Here is a 19992-nt window from a genome sequence, read left to right on the forward strand (position 1 = left end):
ATCCCATGAGGGCGCGTGGTAAGGCTAAGCATGGCCTTCCTTCTAAAGAATTCTCTCTCAGAGAAGAATCCTCACACTGGATATCGCTCCTGTTCCTTTACGACACGAGCCAAGACTCCAGCGTCGACAATCTTCCATACAAAAGGATCATTAAGGAGCTGTCCTTTTGGGTCGATGCCCACTCCATGTTGGAGTTCGATCGAGGGTTAAGACCTCAGGTCTTCTTTTGCACACTGGACCTTAAGGACACTTACTCCCAGGTCCAAACCATCCATCTAGGAAGGTTGGGAAGTTCAGTCTAGACAAACAAGAAACACCAGGTCAAGGCACTGTGCTTCGGTCTTTCCATTACACCCATCCTGGTCTCACAGGATCGGCTTCCGTCTCTGCTCTCTCGGGACTGTGGAGGATTAATTTTATTTTAATTTATTTTTTTTGTTTGCCAAATCGAGAGAGAGAGTGTGTGTGTTTATTTGCTTTAGTTTTATCAAATAGAGAGAGAGAGAGAGAGAGAGAGAGAGAGAGAGAGAGAGAGAGAGAGAGAGAGAGAGAGAGAGAGAGAGAGAGAGAGAGAGAGAGAGAGAATGTGTGTGCGTGTGTGTTTGTGTGTCCGCGGTGCGCGCCAAAGAACAAGTGGTAGTTAGCGAATGATTGTTTGTAGTGGGAAAGACTGTCGGTATATTTGATATTGTTTGTTTACATTTTTAGCTAGGTTAGGGCGGTAACGAATGTCTTGGGCGAAAGCAATTTCTATTTGACTGTTGGAGGAGTCGGTTGTTTTTTTTATCGATAGCCGGCTGTGAAGTGTTTTTTTTTGTATCGGAGTAAGTACTGTTTTTATTTATTTTTGTTAGGCGTGATCATGAATGATAGAAAGTTTATTATTTATCTTTGATTATAGTGCGATAGTTTAGTTAGTTAGGAGTTTTCGTAAGCGTTTTTTCTTTTTTATTGCAGGCCGTATTTCCTACTTTGGTCTCCTTTAGGCTTTGGATTCCTTTACACTCTTTGGAGTTAATTCAGGCCTTGAAGGTGTTGCTTGCCTGCCTACCTGCTTTGTATGAATAGATTGATGACGTCCTGGACCGAACAATGAACTTAGACTGCGGATATTTATATAGAAAGAGTTTTAATCGTTGACGACCCGGCTGAAAATAGATTGTTCCTTGATGATGATATGATGATGATGATGACCACCTTTAATGTGATTGGACAGTCGAATTGACTGCAGTGATTGCTTGCCAGGGATTTGTGGCAATTGGCGATAAGGACTGAGTTGCCAGTGTGTGGAGTCTATGGACGACGGTGGCCACACACGTATATTAAATATTTAAGAGGTTTCTCGTAGGTTTTAGTGTTAAGTGTTGATTATTTTGCTGGGTTATAGAATGTGATTGGTGTTTTAGTGGGTAAGTTTTTTCGGTACTGTGCGTGGACTGACGGTGTTGGGTATATGTAAAGGATATTATTTTTTTCGATTGTTGGCGAGTTTTCGGTACTGTGCGTGGACTGACGGTGTTGGGTATATGTAAAGGATATTATTTTTTTCGATTGTTGGCGAGTTCTCGGTACCCTCACGCACCGATATATATACAGCAAATTTTGTGTATTGTAAATTTTGTCTGTTGAATTTAATGTGTGATTTTTGTTTTTGGTTGCGGTCAATATAGTTTTAAGGTTATGTTTTGTTTGTTTTCCCTTCGTGCAATAGTCCAGTTTGAAGTAAAGTAAGGGGAAAGTTTGTATTGTGGGATATTTTGAAAGTAAGAGTGATCAAAGGTGTGGGGGTTTGTTTTTGTTTACATCCCGCCACATAAATTTGGCGCCCGAACAGGGACTTGAACCCTGGACCCTTCACTTAGATCTGTTAAGAGATGAAGGCCAATTTTCCGGTCCTTCAACACTCAGTGTTGTGATGGACGACACACCGCACACCACATAGAGTCTCACATCGACAAGCAAATAGGATCTGGCTTGTAGAATCTTCCCATCTAATAGTATAAACACTAAGATGGGCCAAAGCCAGTTCGGTACAACTTTCAGCCCTCTTCATTCCAGACTTGAAGAACAGGCTTGCCGACAATCTGTGCACAGCATCTCAGATAGGTATACCGAATGGACCTTGGATCGCCATGTAGCCGACAAAGTCCCGACTCTACGAAGTCCTACAACTAGGGGGTCTGTTCATAATGCCCCTGAACCTCAGGCTACCGCTGCTCACCAGCCCTAGACCCCAAGGCTCTCTGGCAACAACGGTGGGTACAACAGTGACGTTTACGTCTCGTCCCTGTTTTATCTAGAGAAGGGCACTCAACAAGGCTAGAACATCGGTCAACCTATCAAGGATGCTCATAGCTCCGCTATGGCATTATGCAGAAAGGTCTCCAAACCTTTTGCAGATCCTGATAGAGCCTCCAAGAGAACCCTCTCCGCATATCAGACAACCCACTTCGACACCTACCACAAGCTATAGCTTTGCTATGAGTGTACGCCTGAAGACTACCCAATACCTCTTTGCGTAGAGGATGTCTAGATACCGAAGGAGTTCCTCAGCATCAGTCTTCCATGCAATATCACGTCTTGTGGGGTGGGCGTCATGGGAAAGTGTCTCTTCTCTCGATACCTCGATTCCAGCAATAGCGGAATCCTCAGGTATATGCAAGAGGAAAAGATCCCCTGTTCTGTTTCGATAGGTAAAGATGATCACTCAACCTTGATCCTTCACCTTCATACTGAAAGAAAGGGACACCCTTTCATCGATAGACTTTTCCTAACTCATACGAACTTACTACTTGCCTTTCCCCAGTCGGAATTGAGACCTTCCTCTCAGAACATGGTTCAATCTCCGATCCCTAAAGGCACCTCCTTGTGTTCCACTTCACCAGGCAACAAATTTCCTCCTGATTTAAGAACACAATGTTCCTACACACTCGGACAGCAACCATACGAGTTAAGGAACTTCATGGTCTCTCTTTCGACATTGCCCATTACTGAGAAGGGCGAAAGGCAAGCGTCAGTTTCGTCCCTGAGTATGTCACCAGACACAGTCTCCAGAGGTGACGGATCCTACACAAGTCTCAACTAGGTAACAGTCGATCCAGATCATCCGTTACTGTACCTCAGGGTGAGGTATGAGACCTTGCCTAAAGAAAATGGCAACAGCCAAAAGAAAGAAAGGGACACCCTTTCATCGATAGACTTTTCCTAACTCATACGAACTTACTACTTGCCTTTCCCCAGTCGGAATTGAGACCTTCCTCTCAGAACATGGTTCAATCTCCGATCCCTAAAGGCACCTCCTTGTGTTCCGCTTCACCAGGCAACAAATTTCCTCCTGATTTAAGAACACAATGTTCCTACACACTCGGACAGCAACCATACAAGTTAAGGAACTTCATGGTCTCTCTTTCGACATTGCCCATTACTGAGAAGGGCGAAAGGCAAGTGTCAGTTTCGTCCCTGAGTATGTCACCAGACACAGTCTCCAGAGGTGACGGATCCTACACAAGTCTCAACTAGGTAACAGTCGATCCAGATCATCCGTTACTGTACTTCAGGGTGAGGTATGAGACCTTGCCTAAAGAAAATGGCAACAGCCGAAAGAAAGAAAGGGACACCCTTTCATCGATAGACTTTTCCTAACTCATACGAACTTACTACTTGCCTTTCCCCAGTCGGAATTGAGACCTTCCTCTCAGAACATGGTTCAATCTCCGATCCCTAAAGGCACCTCCTTGTGTTCCGCTTCACCAGGCAACAAATTTCCTCCTGATTTAAGAACACAATGTTCCTACACACTCGGACAGCAACCATACAAGTTAAGGAACTTCATGGTCTCTCTTTCGACATTGCCCATTACTGAGAAGGGCGAAAGGCAAGTGTCAGTTTCGTCCCTGAGTATGTCACCAGACACAGTCTCCAGAGGTGACGGATCCTACACAAGTCTCAACTAGGTAACAGTCGATCCAGATCTTCCGTTACTGTACCTCAGGGTGAGGTATGAGACCTTGCCTAAAGAAAACGGCAACAGCCTGCCCGGGTCTCTCCTCTTGTCAACACCGAGAGAGACTAGAGGAGGATCGCCGAAACATCATCTCGGCATGACGACTCACAGTGTCAGGGACATAACTATGCCCCTGGTCCTTCTTAGCAGGTTACTCTGTGACGCAGGTTTTACAAGAAAGGATGTGAATGCTCCAGGTGACTTTCACAATCTTTCTCCTGCAAGACGTAACCCACAGGAACTTGATACGATCTCTATCCGTCCAGTGGTGGCTGCACAACAGCTGGTTATATACCTCAAGCTCCTTATTGGACAAGTAGCAGAAGGTTGAGGGCACTGTTACCCGGTTTTAGTCTGCGTGAATGAAAAGATTTGACTGGCTCTTATTCTTTACTTCATCCTACCCTCTCGTGGGGAAAGCAGCATCCTGGGTTCTCTGTATAGCTGACCTCAAACCACTGCGGGTAAACCATGCTTCCTTGTGTTCCTAGTATTAAGACTAATACTGTTACGTCCCCATACCCTGATGAGGTGGTATTGGGAAAGTCCTAGGCTACAAGTTCCCATCTAAAGAACTTCAGGACAACTTCCTTGGACTAGTCACACTTCTTCATACCTTCACACACAGCTTGCGTAGGCCGCAGTCCTTGCGTAGCAAGGTTCTAGCGAGGTGCAGGGACTCCTTATTTCTTGGGTGCTTACACACTCAAATAACGAGCCCCCGGGCAAAGCCAAAAAGCCAGACTGGCAGGGACATCCACCCTTCCTAATGGGTGAGTCACCCCTATTAAATAGCGTGGTTTGTATTCCAGTTACGGAACAAATGACAAATTCGTAGATAATTTGTATTTTTCCTAATTATACAAACCTTAGCTATTTAATCAAACTTGCCCACCATCCCTATCCCCCTTGAAGTCCTACTTCCAAGCAAAGTGAGCTCAAGCACAGGTGTGTGAGGGGGGATTGCAAGCTACCCTCCCCTACCCCTGCTAACTAGCGGTGTGGGTAGTAAACCCTAGTTAAATTTTAATGGCTCGTCATTTCAGCTACGCCGAAAGTAATACCTCTATTAAATAGCTAAGGTTTGTATAGTTAGGAAATATAAAAATTAACTACGAATTTGTCATCTTTCTGGTCCTTCAACAGCCTCATCAGTTCCTAATGGGCCACTCAGTGGTGGGATGAGCAACAACACCACATAGGAGCTGACATCAACAAGCAAGAAGGAACTTGCTCACAGCCTCTTCCCATCTAACAGTATAAATACTAAGATGCTCCAAAGTCCGCTCGGTAGCACTATCAGCCTGCTTCATTCCAGACTAGAGGAATGTTCTCGCTTACAATCTGTGCACAGCATCTCAGATAAGGTGTACCGAATGGTCTTTAGATCACCTAATAGCCGACAAAGTCCCGATTTTATGGGGTTCTCCAACTAGGATCTGTTTGCAACGCCCCTGAACCTCAGGCTTCCGCTGCTCCCTAGTCCTAGACCCCAAGGCTCTCTGGCAAGAAGCAGGCCAACAACGGTGGGCACAACAATGACGTTTACGTCTCGTCCCTGTTTTTGTCTGAAGAGAAGGGTACTCAAGAAGGCTAGAACATCAGTCAGCCTTTCAAGGGCTGTCATAGCTCCGCTATGGCATTATGCAGAACGGTTTCCAAACCTTCTGCAGCTCCTGATAGAACTTCCAAGAGAATCCTCTCCAAGTCACAGACAACCACACTTTGACATCTACCACAAGCTATAGCTTTGCTATGATTGGATGCCTGGAGACTACCCAGTACCTCTTCTCTCAGAGAGGCTTTTCGCAATAAATTGCGAAGAGGTTGTCTAGATATCGGAGGAGTTCCTTATAATCAGTCTACCAGGCAAAGTATAATGTCTTCTATGATTGGTGTCATGGAAAGTGTATCTCTCCATTCGATACCTCTATTCCAGCAATAGTGGAATCCTCGAGTATATGCAGGATGAAAAGACCCTCTTTTCAGTTTCAGCATGTATAGACGACCTTGAGCCTCGCCTTCAAAACTTAAAGGAAGGGACACCCCCTCATCGCTAGATCTTTCCAAACTCGTGCTGACTTACAACTTGCCTTTTCCCAGTTGGAAGTGAGAACTCCCTCTCAGAACATGGTTCGAGTTCTCCGTTCCCTAAGGAGACCTCCTCATGTTCCACCTCACCAGGCAACAAATTTTCACCTGGTTTAGAAGACAGTGTTCCTACACACTTACACACTTTGACAGCAGCCAAACGAGTCAAGGAACTTCATGGTCTCTTTCAACATGGCCCAATCATGAGAAGGGTGAAAAGCAACATTTAGTTTCGTCCCCATGTATGTTGCCAGACAGTCTCCAGAGGTGACGGATCTTAGACAACAAGTCTCCATTCAGTAACTGATAATCCAGATCATCTGTTACTGTATCCGGGGTAAGGTTTGAGGCTCTACCTCAAGAGGACAGCAACAGCCCACCTGGGTCCCTTCTCTTGTTATCAGCACTGGGAGAGACAAGGGGAGGATCACCAAAACATCATCACTTCTTGATTCACAGTCATCAATTACACTGAATACAGATCCTCATCAACACTTTGACCCACGATGTTAGGGGCATAGCTATGCCCCTGGCCCTCCTAAGCAGATTACTCTGTGACACAGGTTCTACATGCAAGGGTGTGAATGCTCCAGGTGACTTTCACAACCTTTCTCCTGCAAGACGTGACCCACAGGAACTCGATGCGATCTCTATCGGTCCTGTGGTGGCTGCACAACAGCTGGTTGTATACCTCAAGTTCCTTATTGGACAAGTAGCAGAAGGTTGAGGGCTCTTATTCTTTTCTTCATCCTCCCCTCTCTTGGGGAAAGCAGCATCCTCGGTTCTCTGCACAAGCTGACCTGAAAACCCCTGCAGGTAAACCATGCTCCCTTGTGTACCTAGTATTAAGCTAATACTGTTGCGTCCCCATACCCTGGCGAGGTGGTATTGGGAAAGTCTTGGTTACAACAGTTTTTCCTACTAAAAGACTGAATAACTTTATCTAGACAGTCACACTACTAAACATCTCAACACACAGCTTGCGTAGGCCACGGATCTTGCATAGGAAGGTTTTAGTGAGGTGCAGGGACTCCTTATTTTGAGTACAGTGGCACCTCTACATACGATTGTCCTAATATACAAATTTTCCAACATACGAATTAAAATTCGACCAAATTTCCGTCTTAACATACGAAGTGTTGCTCCAACATACGAAGTAAACAATACGCTTACCCGTGGAATTTTCTCGAAAGCGTCCAGCGTCGTTTGTTGTTGACGCCACTAGACGGCAGCACATCGGAGGGACGCCAATTGAGCGTCACCTTGATCAGTCCTCTCATCTCGTGCGCATCATGTGGTTGTCCTCTATTTGCTCAGTTTTAACAGGTTTTTATCTTGCCTTTTCACGTGTTGTTTTCTGTGTTCCGTAATCATGTCCTAAAAAGCTTAGTTTTGGTTCAGGAAGTAGTAGTAGTGGTGAGAAAAAGAGGAAGTCTATGCTTTCATTAGAATTAAAGCAGGAAATAATAGAAAAGCATGAGTGAGGTGTACGTGTTAGCGATTTGGCTAAACAATATGGCCAGAATATGTCTACGATCTCAACGATCATAAAATAGAAGTCAGCCATTAAAGCAGTGAAACCTTCGAAGGGGATCACGATTATTTCTAAACGTCGTAGCCCTACTCTGGAAGAGATGGAACGCCTTTTGTTGATCTGGATAAAGGACAAGGAGATTGTTGGCGATATGATCACGGAAACAATCATTTGTGAGAAGGCCAGCGCTATCTACAGTGACTTGAAGGCGGCGCGCTCTTGGGGTGATGCGGGGAAGAGTTCAGTCGATCCTACGACGGAGGAATTCAAGGCGTCTCGAGGTTGGTTCGAGAAATTTAGGAAACGTACCGGGATTCATTCAGTTGTTCGTCATGGAGAAGCTTCGAGTTCGGACACCAAGACTGCTAAAGACTTTGTTAAAAAGTTCGAAAGCATCGTGGCGGAAGATTGTTACGTAGAGCAGCAGGTGTTCAACTGTGATGAAACCGGTCTGTTTTGGAAAAAGATGCCTAGTCGAACCTACATTACCGCCGAAGAGAAGAAAATGCCTGGACATAAGCCAATGAAGGATCGGTTGACTCTTGCACTTTGTGCCAACGCCAGCGGGGACTACAAAATAAAGCCGTTATTGGTTTACCATTCCGAAAACCCTAGGGCATTTAAAGCAGACATAGAATTAATAAAGACCTGCTACATGTTCTATGGCGTTCTAATTCTAAGGCTTGGGTTACTAGGCATATCTTTGTGGAATGGGTAAACGTAGTTTTCGGCCCTGCTGTCAAGAAGTATCTTCAGGAGAGGAATTTGCCTTTGAAGTGCTTGCTTTGTTTGGACAATGCACCCGCTCACCCCCCTGAACTCTAAGATGATATCATCGACGAATACAAATTCATCAAGGTGTTGTATCTTCCACCGAATACCACCCCTATCCTCCAGCCCATGGACCAGCAAGTCATCTCTAATTTCAAAAAGCTCTACACCAAGCACTTATATAAGCAGTGCTTTAATGTCACGCAAAGCACTAACTTAACTTTGCGTAAATTTTGGAGGAGCCACTTTAATATCGTGCACTGCTTAAAGATCATTGATCAGGCTTGGGAGGGAGTAACTCGTCGGACCCTGAATTCCGCTTGGAAGAAGCTTTGGCCTGATGCTGTTGCTCCCAGAGATTTTGAAGGTTTTGGCCCCGAGAATGAACCTGTGCTTGCCGTCGAGGAAGACGTCGAAGAGATTATTGTATCCCTTGGCAAGTCCATGAGTCTGGAGGTGGATGAAGATTACATCACCGAACTCGTCGATGAGCATCACGAAGAGCTCACCACCGAGGAACTCAAGGAGCTGCAAGCCATGCAGCATGATGAGTTCCAAGCACAGTTGAGTGAGTCGGAGGAGATCGAGGAGGTAGGCGAAATCTTAGGTACGGCGGAAATAAAACAGATGTTGGCATATCATCAACACGTTGATTTCATTGACAAACATCACCCACAGAAACTTCAGGTTTGCCGTGTTGTTGCGCAGTTCGATGATGTTTGCTTAACGCATTTTAGAAAAATCCTCAAAATCCGCACAAAGCAACTTTCACTCGATAGTTTCTTTAAAAAATCTTTAAAGCGGTCTAGTGATCATGATGAAAAAGAAAGTGAAGCAAAGAAAAGGAAGACCAAATTGAATGAAAGTGATGAAAATTAAAAATAAGAAAAGAAAAAATGTAAAAAAAAAAATACAAAATTATAAAAATGAAAAAAAAAATAAGCTAAGTTAAGTTAAAGTTCACGCAGTAGTGTAAGTTATCGTACACGTTATCGTACAAAGTCACCGTCCCTACCTCCTCGCTGATCTTCCGTCTCCTCCTGCCTAGCAGTCCCTACACCTGCGCTGGCCTGTCGCTAAGGTAAAGTGTTACATTACAACCCGTTTTTTATTTATTTCATTATTATTATTCTTTTTTTTGGTTTGTAATATGTATTTATTATACAGGTATTGTATTAATGTCATGTGTAATTATGTGTAGCCATTTATTAAGGATTTATTATGGGTTTCTAGGCTGAGGAACGAATTAAATAAATTACCATGTATTCTTATGGGAATATTTGCTCCAACATATGATCGTTTTAACATACGAAGCAGTTTCTGGGAAGCAGTTTCTGGAACGAATTAAGATTGTATGTAGAGGTATCACTGTACTAACATACTCAAATAAGGACCCCCCGGGTAAAGCCAAATGCTAGATTGGCGGGGACGTCTACCCTTCCTAATGGGTGAGTCACCCCTAAATAAATAGCGTAGGTTTGTATTCCAGTTATGGAACAAAGGACAAATTTGTAGATAATTTGTATTTTTCCTAATGATACAAACCTTACCTATTTATACAAACTTGCCCGCCAGCCCTATCCCCCTTGAAGTCTTACCTCCAAGCAAAGTGAGCTAAATCACTGGTATGTGAGTGGGAGTGGTAGCAAGCTAAACCCCCTAGCCTCGCTAACTAGCGGTATGGGTAGTTAATCCTCACTAAATTTTAATGGTTCGTCATTTCAGCTTCGCAGAAAAATACAAATTATCTATGAATTTGTCATATTACTTCCAAATTTGTCATTTTAAGATTGTTATTGATTATTATTTACTCTTTTAGAAAAGAAAGCGGCGTTTGTCTGAACCGAGTGGAGATAGTTTGGAGGGTGAACCCACACATGGAGAATTCCTTGTTAGATGTCAAAGTTTAATTGAAGATCGCCAACCAATTACTCCTGTCGAAGAAGAAGGATTAGTAAAGACCTCCCAAGAAACATTGAAGCCTTTAACTGTAAATACCGAATTACCTCCACCAAGTGGAAGTGAAGATGATCTGAGGTGAGTTTTGCTTCTTTTTGGAAATGTCATCCATACACATATATTAAATAATGCAAATTCTATGGTAATACAGTGATACCTCGGTACTCGACCATAATCCGTTCGAGATCCGTGTTCGACCTCCGATTTGTTCGAGTACCGAATTTTTTTTCCCCATAAGAAATAATGGTATATATTCTATTCCGTTCCCAAGCACTCGAACAGGCCCAAAATATTAATAAAACGTGTACCTAAACAACAATAATTATCTAAATGTGTATGAAATTGGTCAGAAAATCCTATAAAACAATTTTAAACCATTTACTGTACTAAAATAAAACAATTTTAAACCATTTTCTGTACTGTAGTGAACATACCTTTGAGCAGCGGTTCGATGGCATACAGGGATGGATGTGGAGAGGATGGAAGGGGGAGGTTACTGCTTGGAAGGAGAGTCCCCTTCCATGATGTGGCGGGGTAGTTCTCCTTCAGGAGTTGTTTCTCTCTCCAATGAAAGGGTGGGCAGATCTATTTCAGGGGTTTCTTCTCTTCTTTGTCTCTTCTTTGGAGGAGAAACAGGCTTTGATGTAGCAGCTTTCTTTTCTTTTGTGAAAAACTGGTCTATTGTTAATTGTTTCTTCCTCCTCTGCAGTATTCTTCGAAAATGATACATGACACTATCATTAAACATATGCACTGCCCGGTTTGCTACTGCAATTTCTGGGTGGTATTTTTCAGCAAAAGCCTGCACATCTGCCCACTTGGAACAAATTTCATTGATGAGAGAACTTGGAACATCCTCCCTTACCTCATCCTCTTCTGAAGATTCCTGCTCCACAATCAGATCCTGCTGCTGTTGTTGTTGCAGGTGCAACAATTCCTCCACAGTCAACTCGGTAGAATGGCTTTCTACAAGCTCATCAATATCATCCTTGTCGACCTCAAGCCCCAAACTCCTGCCCATGACAACAATTTCCTCAACGACATCAGTGTCATCAGAAATTACAGGGGTAGCAGTGCTTGGACCCGCCTCTGGTTGGAAACCTTCAAACTCCCTCTCTGTGACACATGATGGCCACAGCTTACGCCAGGCAGAGTTCAATGTCCTATAGGTCACACCTCGCCAAGCTTGGTCAATCATGTTAACAGAGTTGAGGATGCTGAAGTGTTCCTTCCAGAATTCCTTTAGGGTCAACTTCGTGTCACTGGTCACTTCAAAACACTTTCTGAAAAGGGCCTTGGTATAGAGTTTTTTGAAGTTTGAAATGACCTGTTGGTCCATGGGCTGGAGTATGGGAGTAGTATTGGGGGGCAAGAATTTGATTTTGATAAAGCTGTATTCTTCTTTCAAGTCATCCTCGAGACCTGGAGGATGTGCAGGAGCATTGTCCATAACCAGAAGACATTTCATTGGCAAGCTCTTTTCAATGAGGTAAGCCTTAACCTGGGGGGCAAACACTTCGTTTATCCACTCAGTAAAGAATTGTCTTGTGACCCAAGATTTAGTGTTCGAGCGCCACATAACTGGTAGTGCACTTTTACAAATATTATTTCGTTTGAACACCCGGGGGTTGTCCGAGTGGTACACTAACAAGGGTTTGATCTTGCAATCGCCACTTGCATTTGCACACAGCAACAATGTTAGCCTATCTTTCATTGGCTTGTGACCTGGCATCTTCGTCTCGTCCTTGGTAATGTACGTATTGGCTGGCATTTTCTTCCAAAATAACCCAGTCTCATCACAATTAAAGACTTGTTGTGCGATCAAATTTTGTTCATTTATGTACCGATCGAATTCCCCCACGTATTTATCGGCTGCAATTTGATCCGAACTAGCTGCCTCCCCATGCCTAGTAACACGATGAATACCTGTTCTATTACGAAACTTTTCAAACCAACCCCTGCTCGCTTTAAATGTAAATGAATCACTTTCACTGGTACTCGGACTTTTCTTCACTAATTCTTCATAGATATGCAACGCTTTTTCACAAATGAACGCTTCACTAACACTTTCCCCGGCCAACTGTTTTTCTTTAATAAATATTAAAAGCAACTTTTCCATCTCCTCAATCACTTGTGGCCTTTGCTTAGTTACCGCCGTAACTCCCGTTGCAACATTCGCCTTCTTAATCATTTCTTTATGCTTTAAAAACGTAGAAATGGTCGACTTCGCCATTCCGTATTCTACCGCTAAATCGGACACTCGTACACCATTCTCATATTTCGCTATAATTTCCTTCTTCAACTCGATCGTTGTTCGCACTGTTTTCCTCTTCTCCTTCCCCTTAACACTCATTACTTTCTTGGGACTCATTATGAAAGCTAAAAAAGCAATTAAAAGCACTGAAAATCACTAAATCACAACGAATGCTGATCGCGCGTTGTCTGAGTGACGCTCTCGAGAGAACTGATGCTTCCCGAACAAGCGAGAGTGGCCGAGATGGCGCGATCATCACAAAGCCCATGCGGTCGTCACGTGTTCGGCTGGTCGAGTACCGAATTTTTGGTCGAGCACCGCAGCAAAAATTTCTCGAAAATTTTGGTCGAACTCCGAATTGTTCGAGTATAGAGTCGTTCGACTACCGAGGTATCACTGTACTGAATTCAGTAGTTGATTTTTTAAATACAGTACTGTATAATAGATGATATCAGTAATATAATTATCAGATGCCTTTAGAAATTAGGGATCATCATACTGTTCCTTCCTATACGTAGACATAGCTTTCATTCTTTGAAATAGCCATGTTTCCCAAACGACGATGAAACGACCGTTGAATTAACAATTCAATGGTCGTTTCAGCGTCGTTTGGGAAACATGGTTGTTGGTTAATGACAGGTGGTTCTGAGGTCCTATCCATCCACAGGCAAGGCATTTTTGTCCTTGGGGTCCAGCTTTTCATACTCTTTTCAAGTGCTCTAGCTTGTGACAGCAAAAGCATACTGAAAGGGAAGCATGTGATCAAGTGAATTTTGTCCTTATGAGGTTAAAAACTTTTGAATCTCCATATGGTGTTTACCTTTTGTAACTGGTTAGCTATAGGCATTTGCTTCCATATTGGGAATATTATACTTGCTCGACTTTTCAGAAGACAATGAACTCCAAGCATAATTCCTCTCACTTCATGGTATTTTCACTTCAGGACAGAGTTACCAAATTGGCTAAGTGCTGCCTGTACCTACGTAACCGATAATTAAAATTACTCATCTGGAAGATCCACCTAGTAATGACAGATTTATTCATATGGAGATCTTATGTAGTGCAGTGTCAGTAAGTGTCACCATGTGAAAAAACCCAATCAAGGAGAGCGTAGTTGTTATTGATTGCCCAAACTATGGCTCCTCTGTGACACTAGGGAAAATGGTTGGCAAGGGGAAATAGAGGAAATTTGCTCTCGCTTTCTTTGCTACCTCTCTCTTTTCACTCTTCTTTTTGTTGGACACTTCTTCCTTGAGAAGAAAAAACATATTTTTGCTTGGGAAGGCCTTTTGCTAAAAATGTTCCTTCAGATTCATTGTGATCATTCTCCATCTGTGGAAGCAAGTGATGGCATTCACCCACTACCTGGTACCTTCAGAGTCAATCAAGCCGAGTGTAAACCAATGTCACATTAACCAATGATGCACCAGATGCAGATGAGCTGTCCTGATAAGCCAGAATGCCAGCACCATAAGCTAGAGGTTTTTGTCAGATGTGGCCACTTTTCCAGTTATAGTGAGGTAGTAGGGTTGTTCCTTACCCTTCAGCACAGCTCTTTTCTTTATGGAATGTAGTGCTGACAGGTACCCACGAGATCGGTTAACAAAGCTTAAGCTGGTGTGGCAGCCACCATTGTTTCATCAGTTGCAGATGTTGGTCCTACTTAGACTGATCTTCACCCTGTGCAGTAGGCCGACTGGGATGTCATTCACGCTTCCGCCTTGTGTTGATACAGAACTCGCTTATTGACCAGTAATATTAGGTTTGGTTAGTGATTGTGAGCCTGGTATGACTGCAAGCGCTGTTTCATTAGTTCCAGCACCATACAGTAAGCGAAGACAGTAAGATTATTGTTCATTTTACTGCCCCGTACCAATACAGAGCTCATGCATCAATTAGTATCTTTGGTATCGGTTAGCGTTTGTGAGCTTAGTATACCAGACACTGCATTTACACTGAACTCTAGTGCAGTTATGCTGACAGAGGTAACGTTTTATTTCCTCGTGCATGCTACTCCCATTTGCTGTAACAAAGGGAGACTGACACCATGCACACGTGCCAACTTGAACCTTTGGGGTTAGTTGGCAACTACTAACTTGTTGTACCAGCTACCGCTATTCACCTTTGAGTCGCTACTGTGTCTTCTTATTGACAGGTACCATAAGGGTCAGCCTGCAAGGTGAGACCAGTGCAACAGTTATTGCTGTTTAGACCAGTACTATGTGAATGCTCTTCCCTGGACTTGAAACCAACTCCTAGGTAATTAAGGATACACTCGAGCTTGATCACCTTTGCCGAAAGCCAAATGATCGACAAGCTTGAGCACCCTATTTCACCATTTGCTTGGACAATGGAGTATGGTTTGGGTTTTTTTCTCAAGGTATTTTGGTGCATCCAAAAAGGATAGACCCTGCTCTTCCCGTTCTTGCCTTTCCCAGGCTTAATCCAAGAGGAGTGTTAGGACCAAGAAGTGTAGGAGCAACACAAGTATGTCAATAGTGGATGTTTTGCCTTGCTCACTCCCTCTCTATTTTCCATCTGAAGCCCTTCCAGATTCCCTCTTTGGGCATTCAACAAATGTGAAATTATCCAGGATTTTTGTGCTAGAAGTCTTGTACAATCTTCTCCAGTCCTTTCCCATCAGCTCTGTGAGTCTGCATGCCTCTTAGCTAAACTGTTACTTCTCAGACAGTATTCAATTGGAACATTTGGCCCAATCTCAGCCTCCTGAGAAGACCATACTTTTGGTGACTCATTCATTCTTCAGGTTTTCACACAAGTTTTTGCCATAGTGTCAAGTTTGTGTTGCTTGGAATGACCTCTTCAAAGTTTGGATGGTATTGAGACTTCATTGCTCTTACTGTGATTGAACAAGATACTGATCTCACACCTAAGATGTTCAACTGGGAATTTATCATTATTTTGTATCAGCAACCTCGGAGAGATGGCGCACCTGTACATGATTAGTAGGATCTGCTGAACCATTTATGGCAGACTGAAAAAACATTTTCCCAAGGGAAGATGTGAGTTTGCTCTCTCTTCTTCTGCCTCTACCAACTCCTATTTCCATGTTTGGACACTTCTCAGAGGGAAGAAGCAGTAGTAATCAAGCTGGAGGGCTCTCATAAGAAGTTTCTTGGGACTTCCAGCCTGTGATCTTCTCCTTTGGAAGGTAAGGACAGACCTCACCCGCTGGCTATTACCTTGCAATTCGATCTTGTTGATCCATAGGCTAGGTATGGTGAATATTTCTTCTACCATTTTCATCCACAGCAGGACAGAAGAAGCAGCCTTGCTCTTAGAGAGCCAGTCATTTTTATTAGTAAGGAGTATGTAGCTCACCTGCTTAACAATTCCTTCGAGGTATGTCAAGAAGTGTGTGATCCCGGTGTGACAGCTACCAATCTATGGCACATGTTACAACCGAGCAGTCCCACACGCTCCAATCATCAGCACCATATGCCAGGTAAGGGTGAAGTATACTGTACACTGTCTTTGCAGATACCCTTGTCTAGGAGGGAGTGATAGAGTTCACCTGGTGACAGTTTTGCCTAGGAGTTGGTTAGCCCAACCATGAGGCCAGTATAGCAAATACTTATGATATACTGGCTGAAGGTAATAGGCTTTCCAGGGATCAAGTGCTCACACTGTCTGGTAGGCTGGAGATTGTTTGTGCACTTCCTTGGTCCTTTTCATAGAACACTCTGGAACAGCCTAAACTCTAGTGGTGTCTCATTCTGTTAGCTTTCTTGTAGCCCTGAGAGAGAAACACTTAAACATTTCTCTCTGGCCAGAGCACTTTTAGTGCCTGCCTCTGCTGAAGAAGCTTCTTTTCAAATTATTGATCTCTCCTCCTCTGGGGAATAGTCCTTGCTCAAAATGAGTTTTGAACAGTCTTGCCTACCCTGGGACTTGGGTCCTGCGATGGAGTGGCCCTTATCCTTGAGGCGTGACTCCACAGGCCTCTTGTTACCTGAGGAGGATCAGAGTTTTCCCTCAAGACTGTATTTCTTTTCTGCATCTGGAAGAGAGTAGGAGAGTTTCAGCCTCTTCATCATAACAAACTTTAATTACTGCTGAGGTTTTGATAGAATCAAAAGCTTTCTCATAGTCTATAAATGCCATACTTGGTGATTTCTCATAATCTGTTGAGTTTTCCAATAGCTGATTAATTACATGGATATACTGTAGTCAGTTGTTGAATACTCACTTCTAAAACCTGCCTGCTCTCTTGGTTGATTAAAGTCTAGCTGTCTTTCTATTTGGCCTATATATTACGAATAGTAAACTTATTGGGCGGTATTTTTACAGGTCGTTTTTATCTCCCTTTGTGTGAATTAGTATAATGATAAAGTTTTTCCAAGTTGTAGGTATAGAATATTTGTGCAGACATTTAGTATAGGGCTCAACGGATTTTACTACCATGAAATCTTCTCTGTCTATTATTAAATCAATTGTTAGGCCATCTTCTCCTGCTGTGTTGCCTCTTTACTTGCCTATAATGCCTTCTTTACTACTTCTACTGCTATTTTTGGTACCGGCTCAAATGTTTCATTATTTCTATTGGTGACGCTATTTTTTTATCGCTATTGTATAGCATTGGATAGAAATTCTTTGCAATTTTTATCACTCCATCTCTCAAAGTATCATTAGTTATCAGTAGGATGTGTAAATACATTCTTTTGATTGTTATGATCAGCAATGAAACATAAACAAAACGATGATTTCTGTTTTAGGCAGCGTGTTTAGGAAAAACGTGATATAATATAGCTCATTTCAATTATTTTGAATTTGTAAGGATGAAGTAAGTAAACCTTTAGAAATACCATCATCATTACATATCCAATACCTGGTAAGATGTTTGTTGCTGCAAAAGTTAGCCTATATACATATGTGTAAATGGGATTTTTTGTTTGTTATGATCAGCGATGAAACATAAACAAAACAATGGTTTTAGTTTTAGGTGGCATGATATAACATCGCCTTTATTTATTTTAATTTGGAAATAATAGGATTGAGTGAAATTAAAAGAACTGGGAATCTTGCACAGAATTAAAAGAAGGACATAAGTTTTGCTTCAGAGGATATGAAAGGAACAAGGAAATTGTAGTGGGTTTCTATTAATAAAATCTTGCAGGTAACATGGAAGAATTTTGTAGTATAATGCTAGTGATAGAATTGCAGGTTTAATTATCAAACTAAATAAAAAATATAAACTGAAGATCATTCAAACCTATGCACCAACAACATCCCATACAGAAGAAGTAATTGAAACTAATGAAGATCTGGAGATATTTATGAAAAACATAAGACCCAGTTTACATTTGTTGTTGGTGATTTCAATGCTAAAGCAAGTCAAAAGAAGAGAGGAGAATTAGCAGTGGGTAAATTTAGAGTAGACACAAGGAATGGCAGAGGAGACATGCTTGTAGAATTTGCTGAAACAATCAATCTTAAAATTATGAACACCTTGTTTTATAAAAAGGAACATTGAAAATTGACATGGAGAATCCAAAATAGAGAAATGAAAAATAAAATACATTTTATTCTTAGTGAAAGAGTCAATTCAGTTGAAGATGTAATTGTGTTAAATAAGTTTAAGTCAAGCAGTCACAGAATGGTGAAAAGCAAAATTTGTTTAGATCCAAGGAAAAAGAGAAAATTAATTTTAAGAAAATAAACACTTGTGTAATAAGAGAAAAATATGAAGAGTTTAGTTTAGCCATCCAAAATAGGTACTCCCAGCTTCATGATGAATTGGAAGCAAGTAAAAAAGAAATGAACTGTAACTTAACAAAATTTGTATTGGAATGAACACAATATATGTGAAAAAGTTCCTTAACAAAATCAAGGAAAACTATCAGAAAAGACCAAAAATCTAATAAAGAAAACATTGGAAATCCAAGAGAGATGAAATCGAATTAGCAGAACTATCCTAAACAATAAACAAACTAAAAACCCAAGATATTCTTAAATACAATTAAACCAAAATTGAAGAAACACTAAAGAAAGGCAGAAACATCAAATTGATGAAAAGAAGACTTGGAACAGGGTTAAAGGTTACCCATGAAATGCAGAGACAAAAGAGAGTTACATTGCCCAAACAAGATGGACAATTCCTTAGAAACTGACTATAATTACATGTGATCAATGCCCAAGCCTCCTCTCCATCCAAAGTAGGACCAGGGTGTGATGGCAATGGCTGCTGATTACTCAACAGGGACACCTATAGGCTTCCCCAAATCCCCCATCTTTAGCTCACAAGGATGGTGATCTTGCAGCCACTAAAGGAACTAACATGTTTGAGCGAGACTTGAACCCGTCTGGCTATCACTGGTCAGGGACATTATCATTGATTACCGGCTCAATCTTCATGATTTCTTATAAATTCTTTGACCAATCACAGTCAACCTGCATCATAAAGCCTCGACATTCCGTTTATATTGTAGTTGGGTTTTTAAAAAAAGGAAATTCTTTTCATATGCACTCATTAACTGCATGAGGATTTTCCTCCGCTGAGTCTTCTCTGTTTTACATCTAGACTGCATCAGTGAAGAGGACAGTTGATTCTTACTGTTTGATTCAAGGGGTGTAATCTTGAACAGTTATTATTTTCTGTCTAGAGGTCAGAAGGCTTTGAGTCTGGGCACAAGTATTACTGCAAGTATGGACAATGTGATTTGAGATATTTTGCATAATAGGAATAGTATTCGAGTAAAACTATGTTCTTAGGACAATAGTAGGAGTTTAGAGGTTACAACTGCACAATGCATACTGTAAGCTCCACTTAAAATGTCCATTTGTGAGAAAATGGGAATAGTAAACTAACCTATTCGAAAAAAATATTTGTTCCAACACTAGATACAAAGCTTATGCTTTTTACATAGGAGTATAATTTTGACGACTGCTGAAACCAGCCATTAAAGTTTTGCGAGGTGTAACTACCCTCCGCTGCTTAGCGGAGGGCATTCAGCTGGGGGTAGACCAACCACCCCGCTCACACAAGTACTAGTAAACGTCACGTTTTATTTTGGCTCGGTAGAGTAAAGACGTAGCCTTGCTCTCCTGTCTGAAACTTTTAACCAGTTTACGATTAATAGTAACTAGCCTAACCTCTGAGGGTAGTCTCATCCTTTGAGGCTTTAGGGTTTCCCCACTAAGGAATGGTTCCAAGAGTGTTACAGTTTACTGCAGCAGTCTGCTTCTGCTCACCTTCGTTCCTGCAGCTTCAGCGTAGGAATGAGATCAGTGGTAGAATGGTTCCCTTTGGGGTTTTTCAGTCAGGGTGAACCCAGAAACTAGCTTCTGCTATGTTTCACAGGCAGCACTCAATGTCGAACTTCAACTTGAGCTCAGCTCTTTGAGAGGAAGCAGAGAGCA

At 42.2% G+C, this 19992-nt stretch overlaps 1 protein-coding gene across 5 annotated transcripts in view; it reads left to right on the forward strand.

Annotated features, from left to right (window-relative positions):
* LOC137616443 (7SK snRNA methylphosphate capping enzyme-like) overlaps positions 1–19992 on the forward strand; it is a 180501-nt gene that overhangs the window by 103382 nt on the left and 57127 nt on the right. For all 5 annotated transcript variants that reach the window (XM_068346196.1, XM_068346195.1, XM_068346197.1 and 2 more), the window contains one exon: positions 10219–10436. In XM_068346196.1, coding sequence (XP_068202297.1) covers positions 10219–10436 — 218 coding nt within the window. The remainder of the gene's footprint in view (positions 1–10218; positions 10437–19992) is intronic.

The sequence above is a fragment of the Palaemon carinicauda genome, chromosome 22, assembly GCF_036898095.1.
Source record: "Palaemon carinicauda isolate YSFRI2023 chromosome 22, ASM3689809v2, whole genome shotgun sequence".
In the NCBI taxonomy this organism is placed as follows: domain Eukaryota; kingdom Metazoa; phylum Arthropoda; class Malacostraca; order Decapoda; family Palaemonidae; genus Palaemon; species Palaemon carinicauda.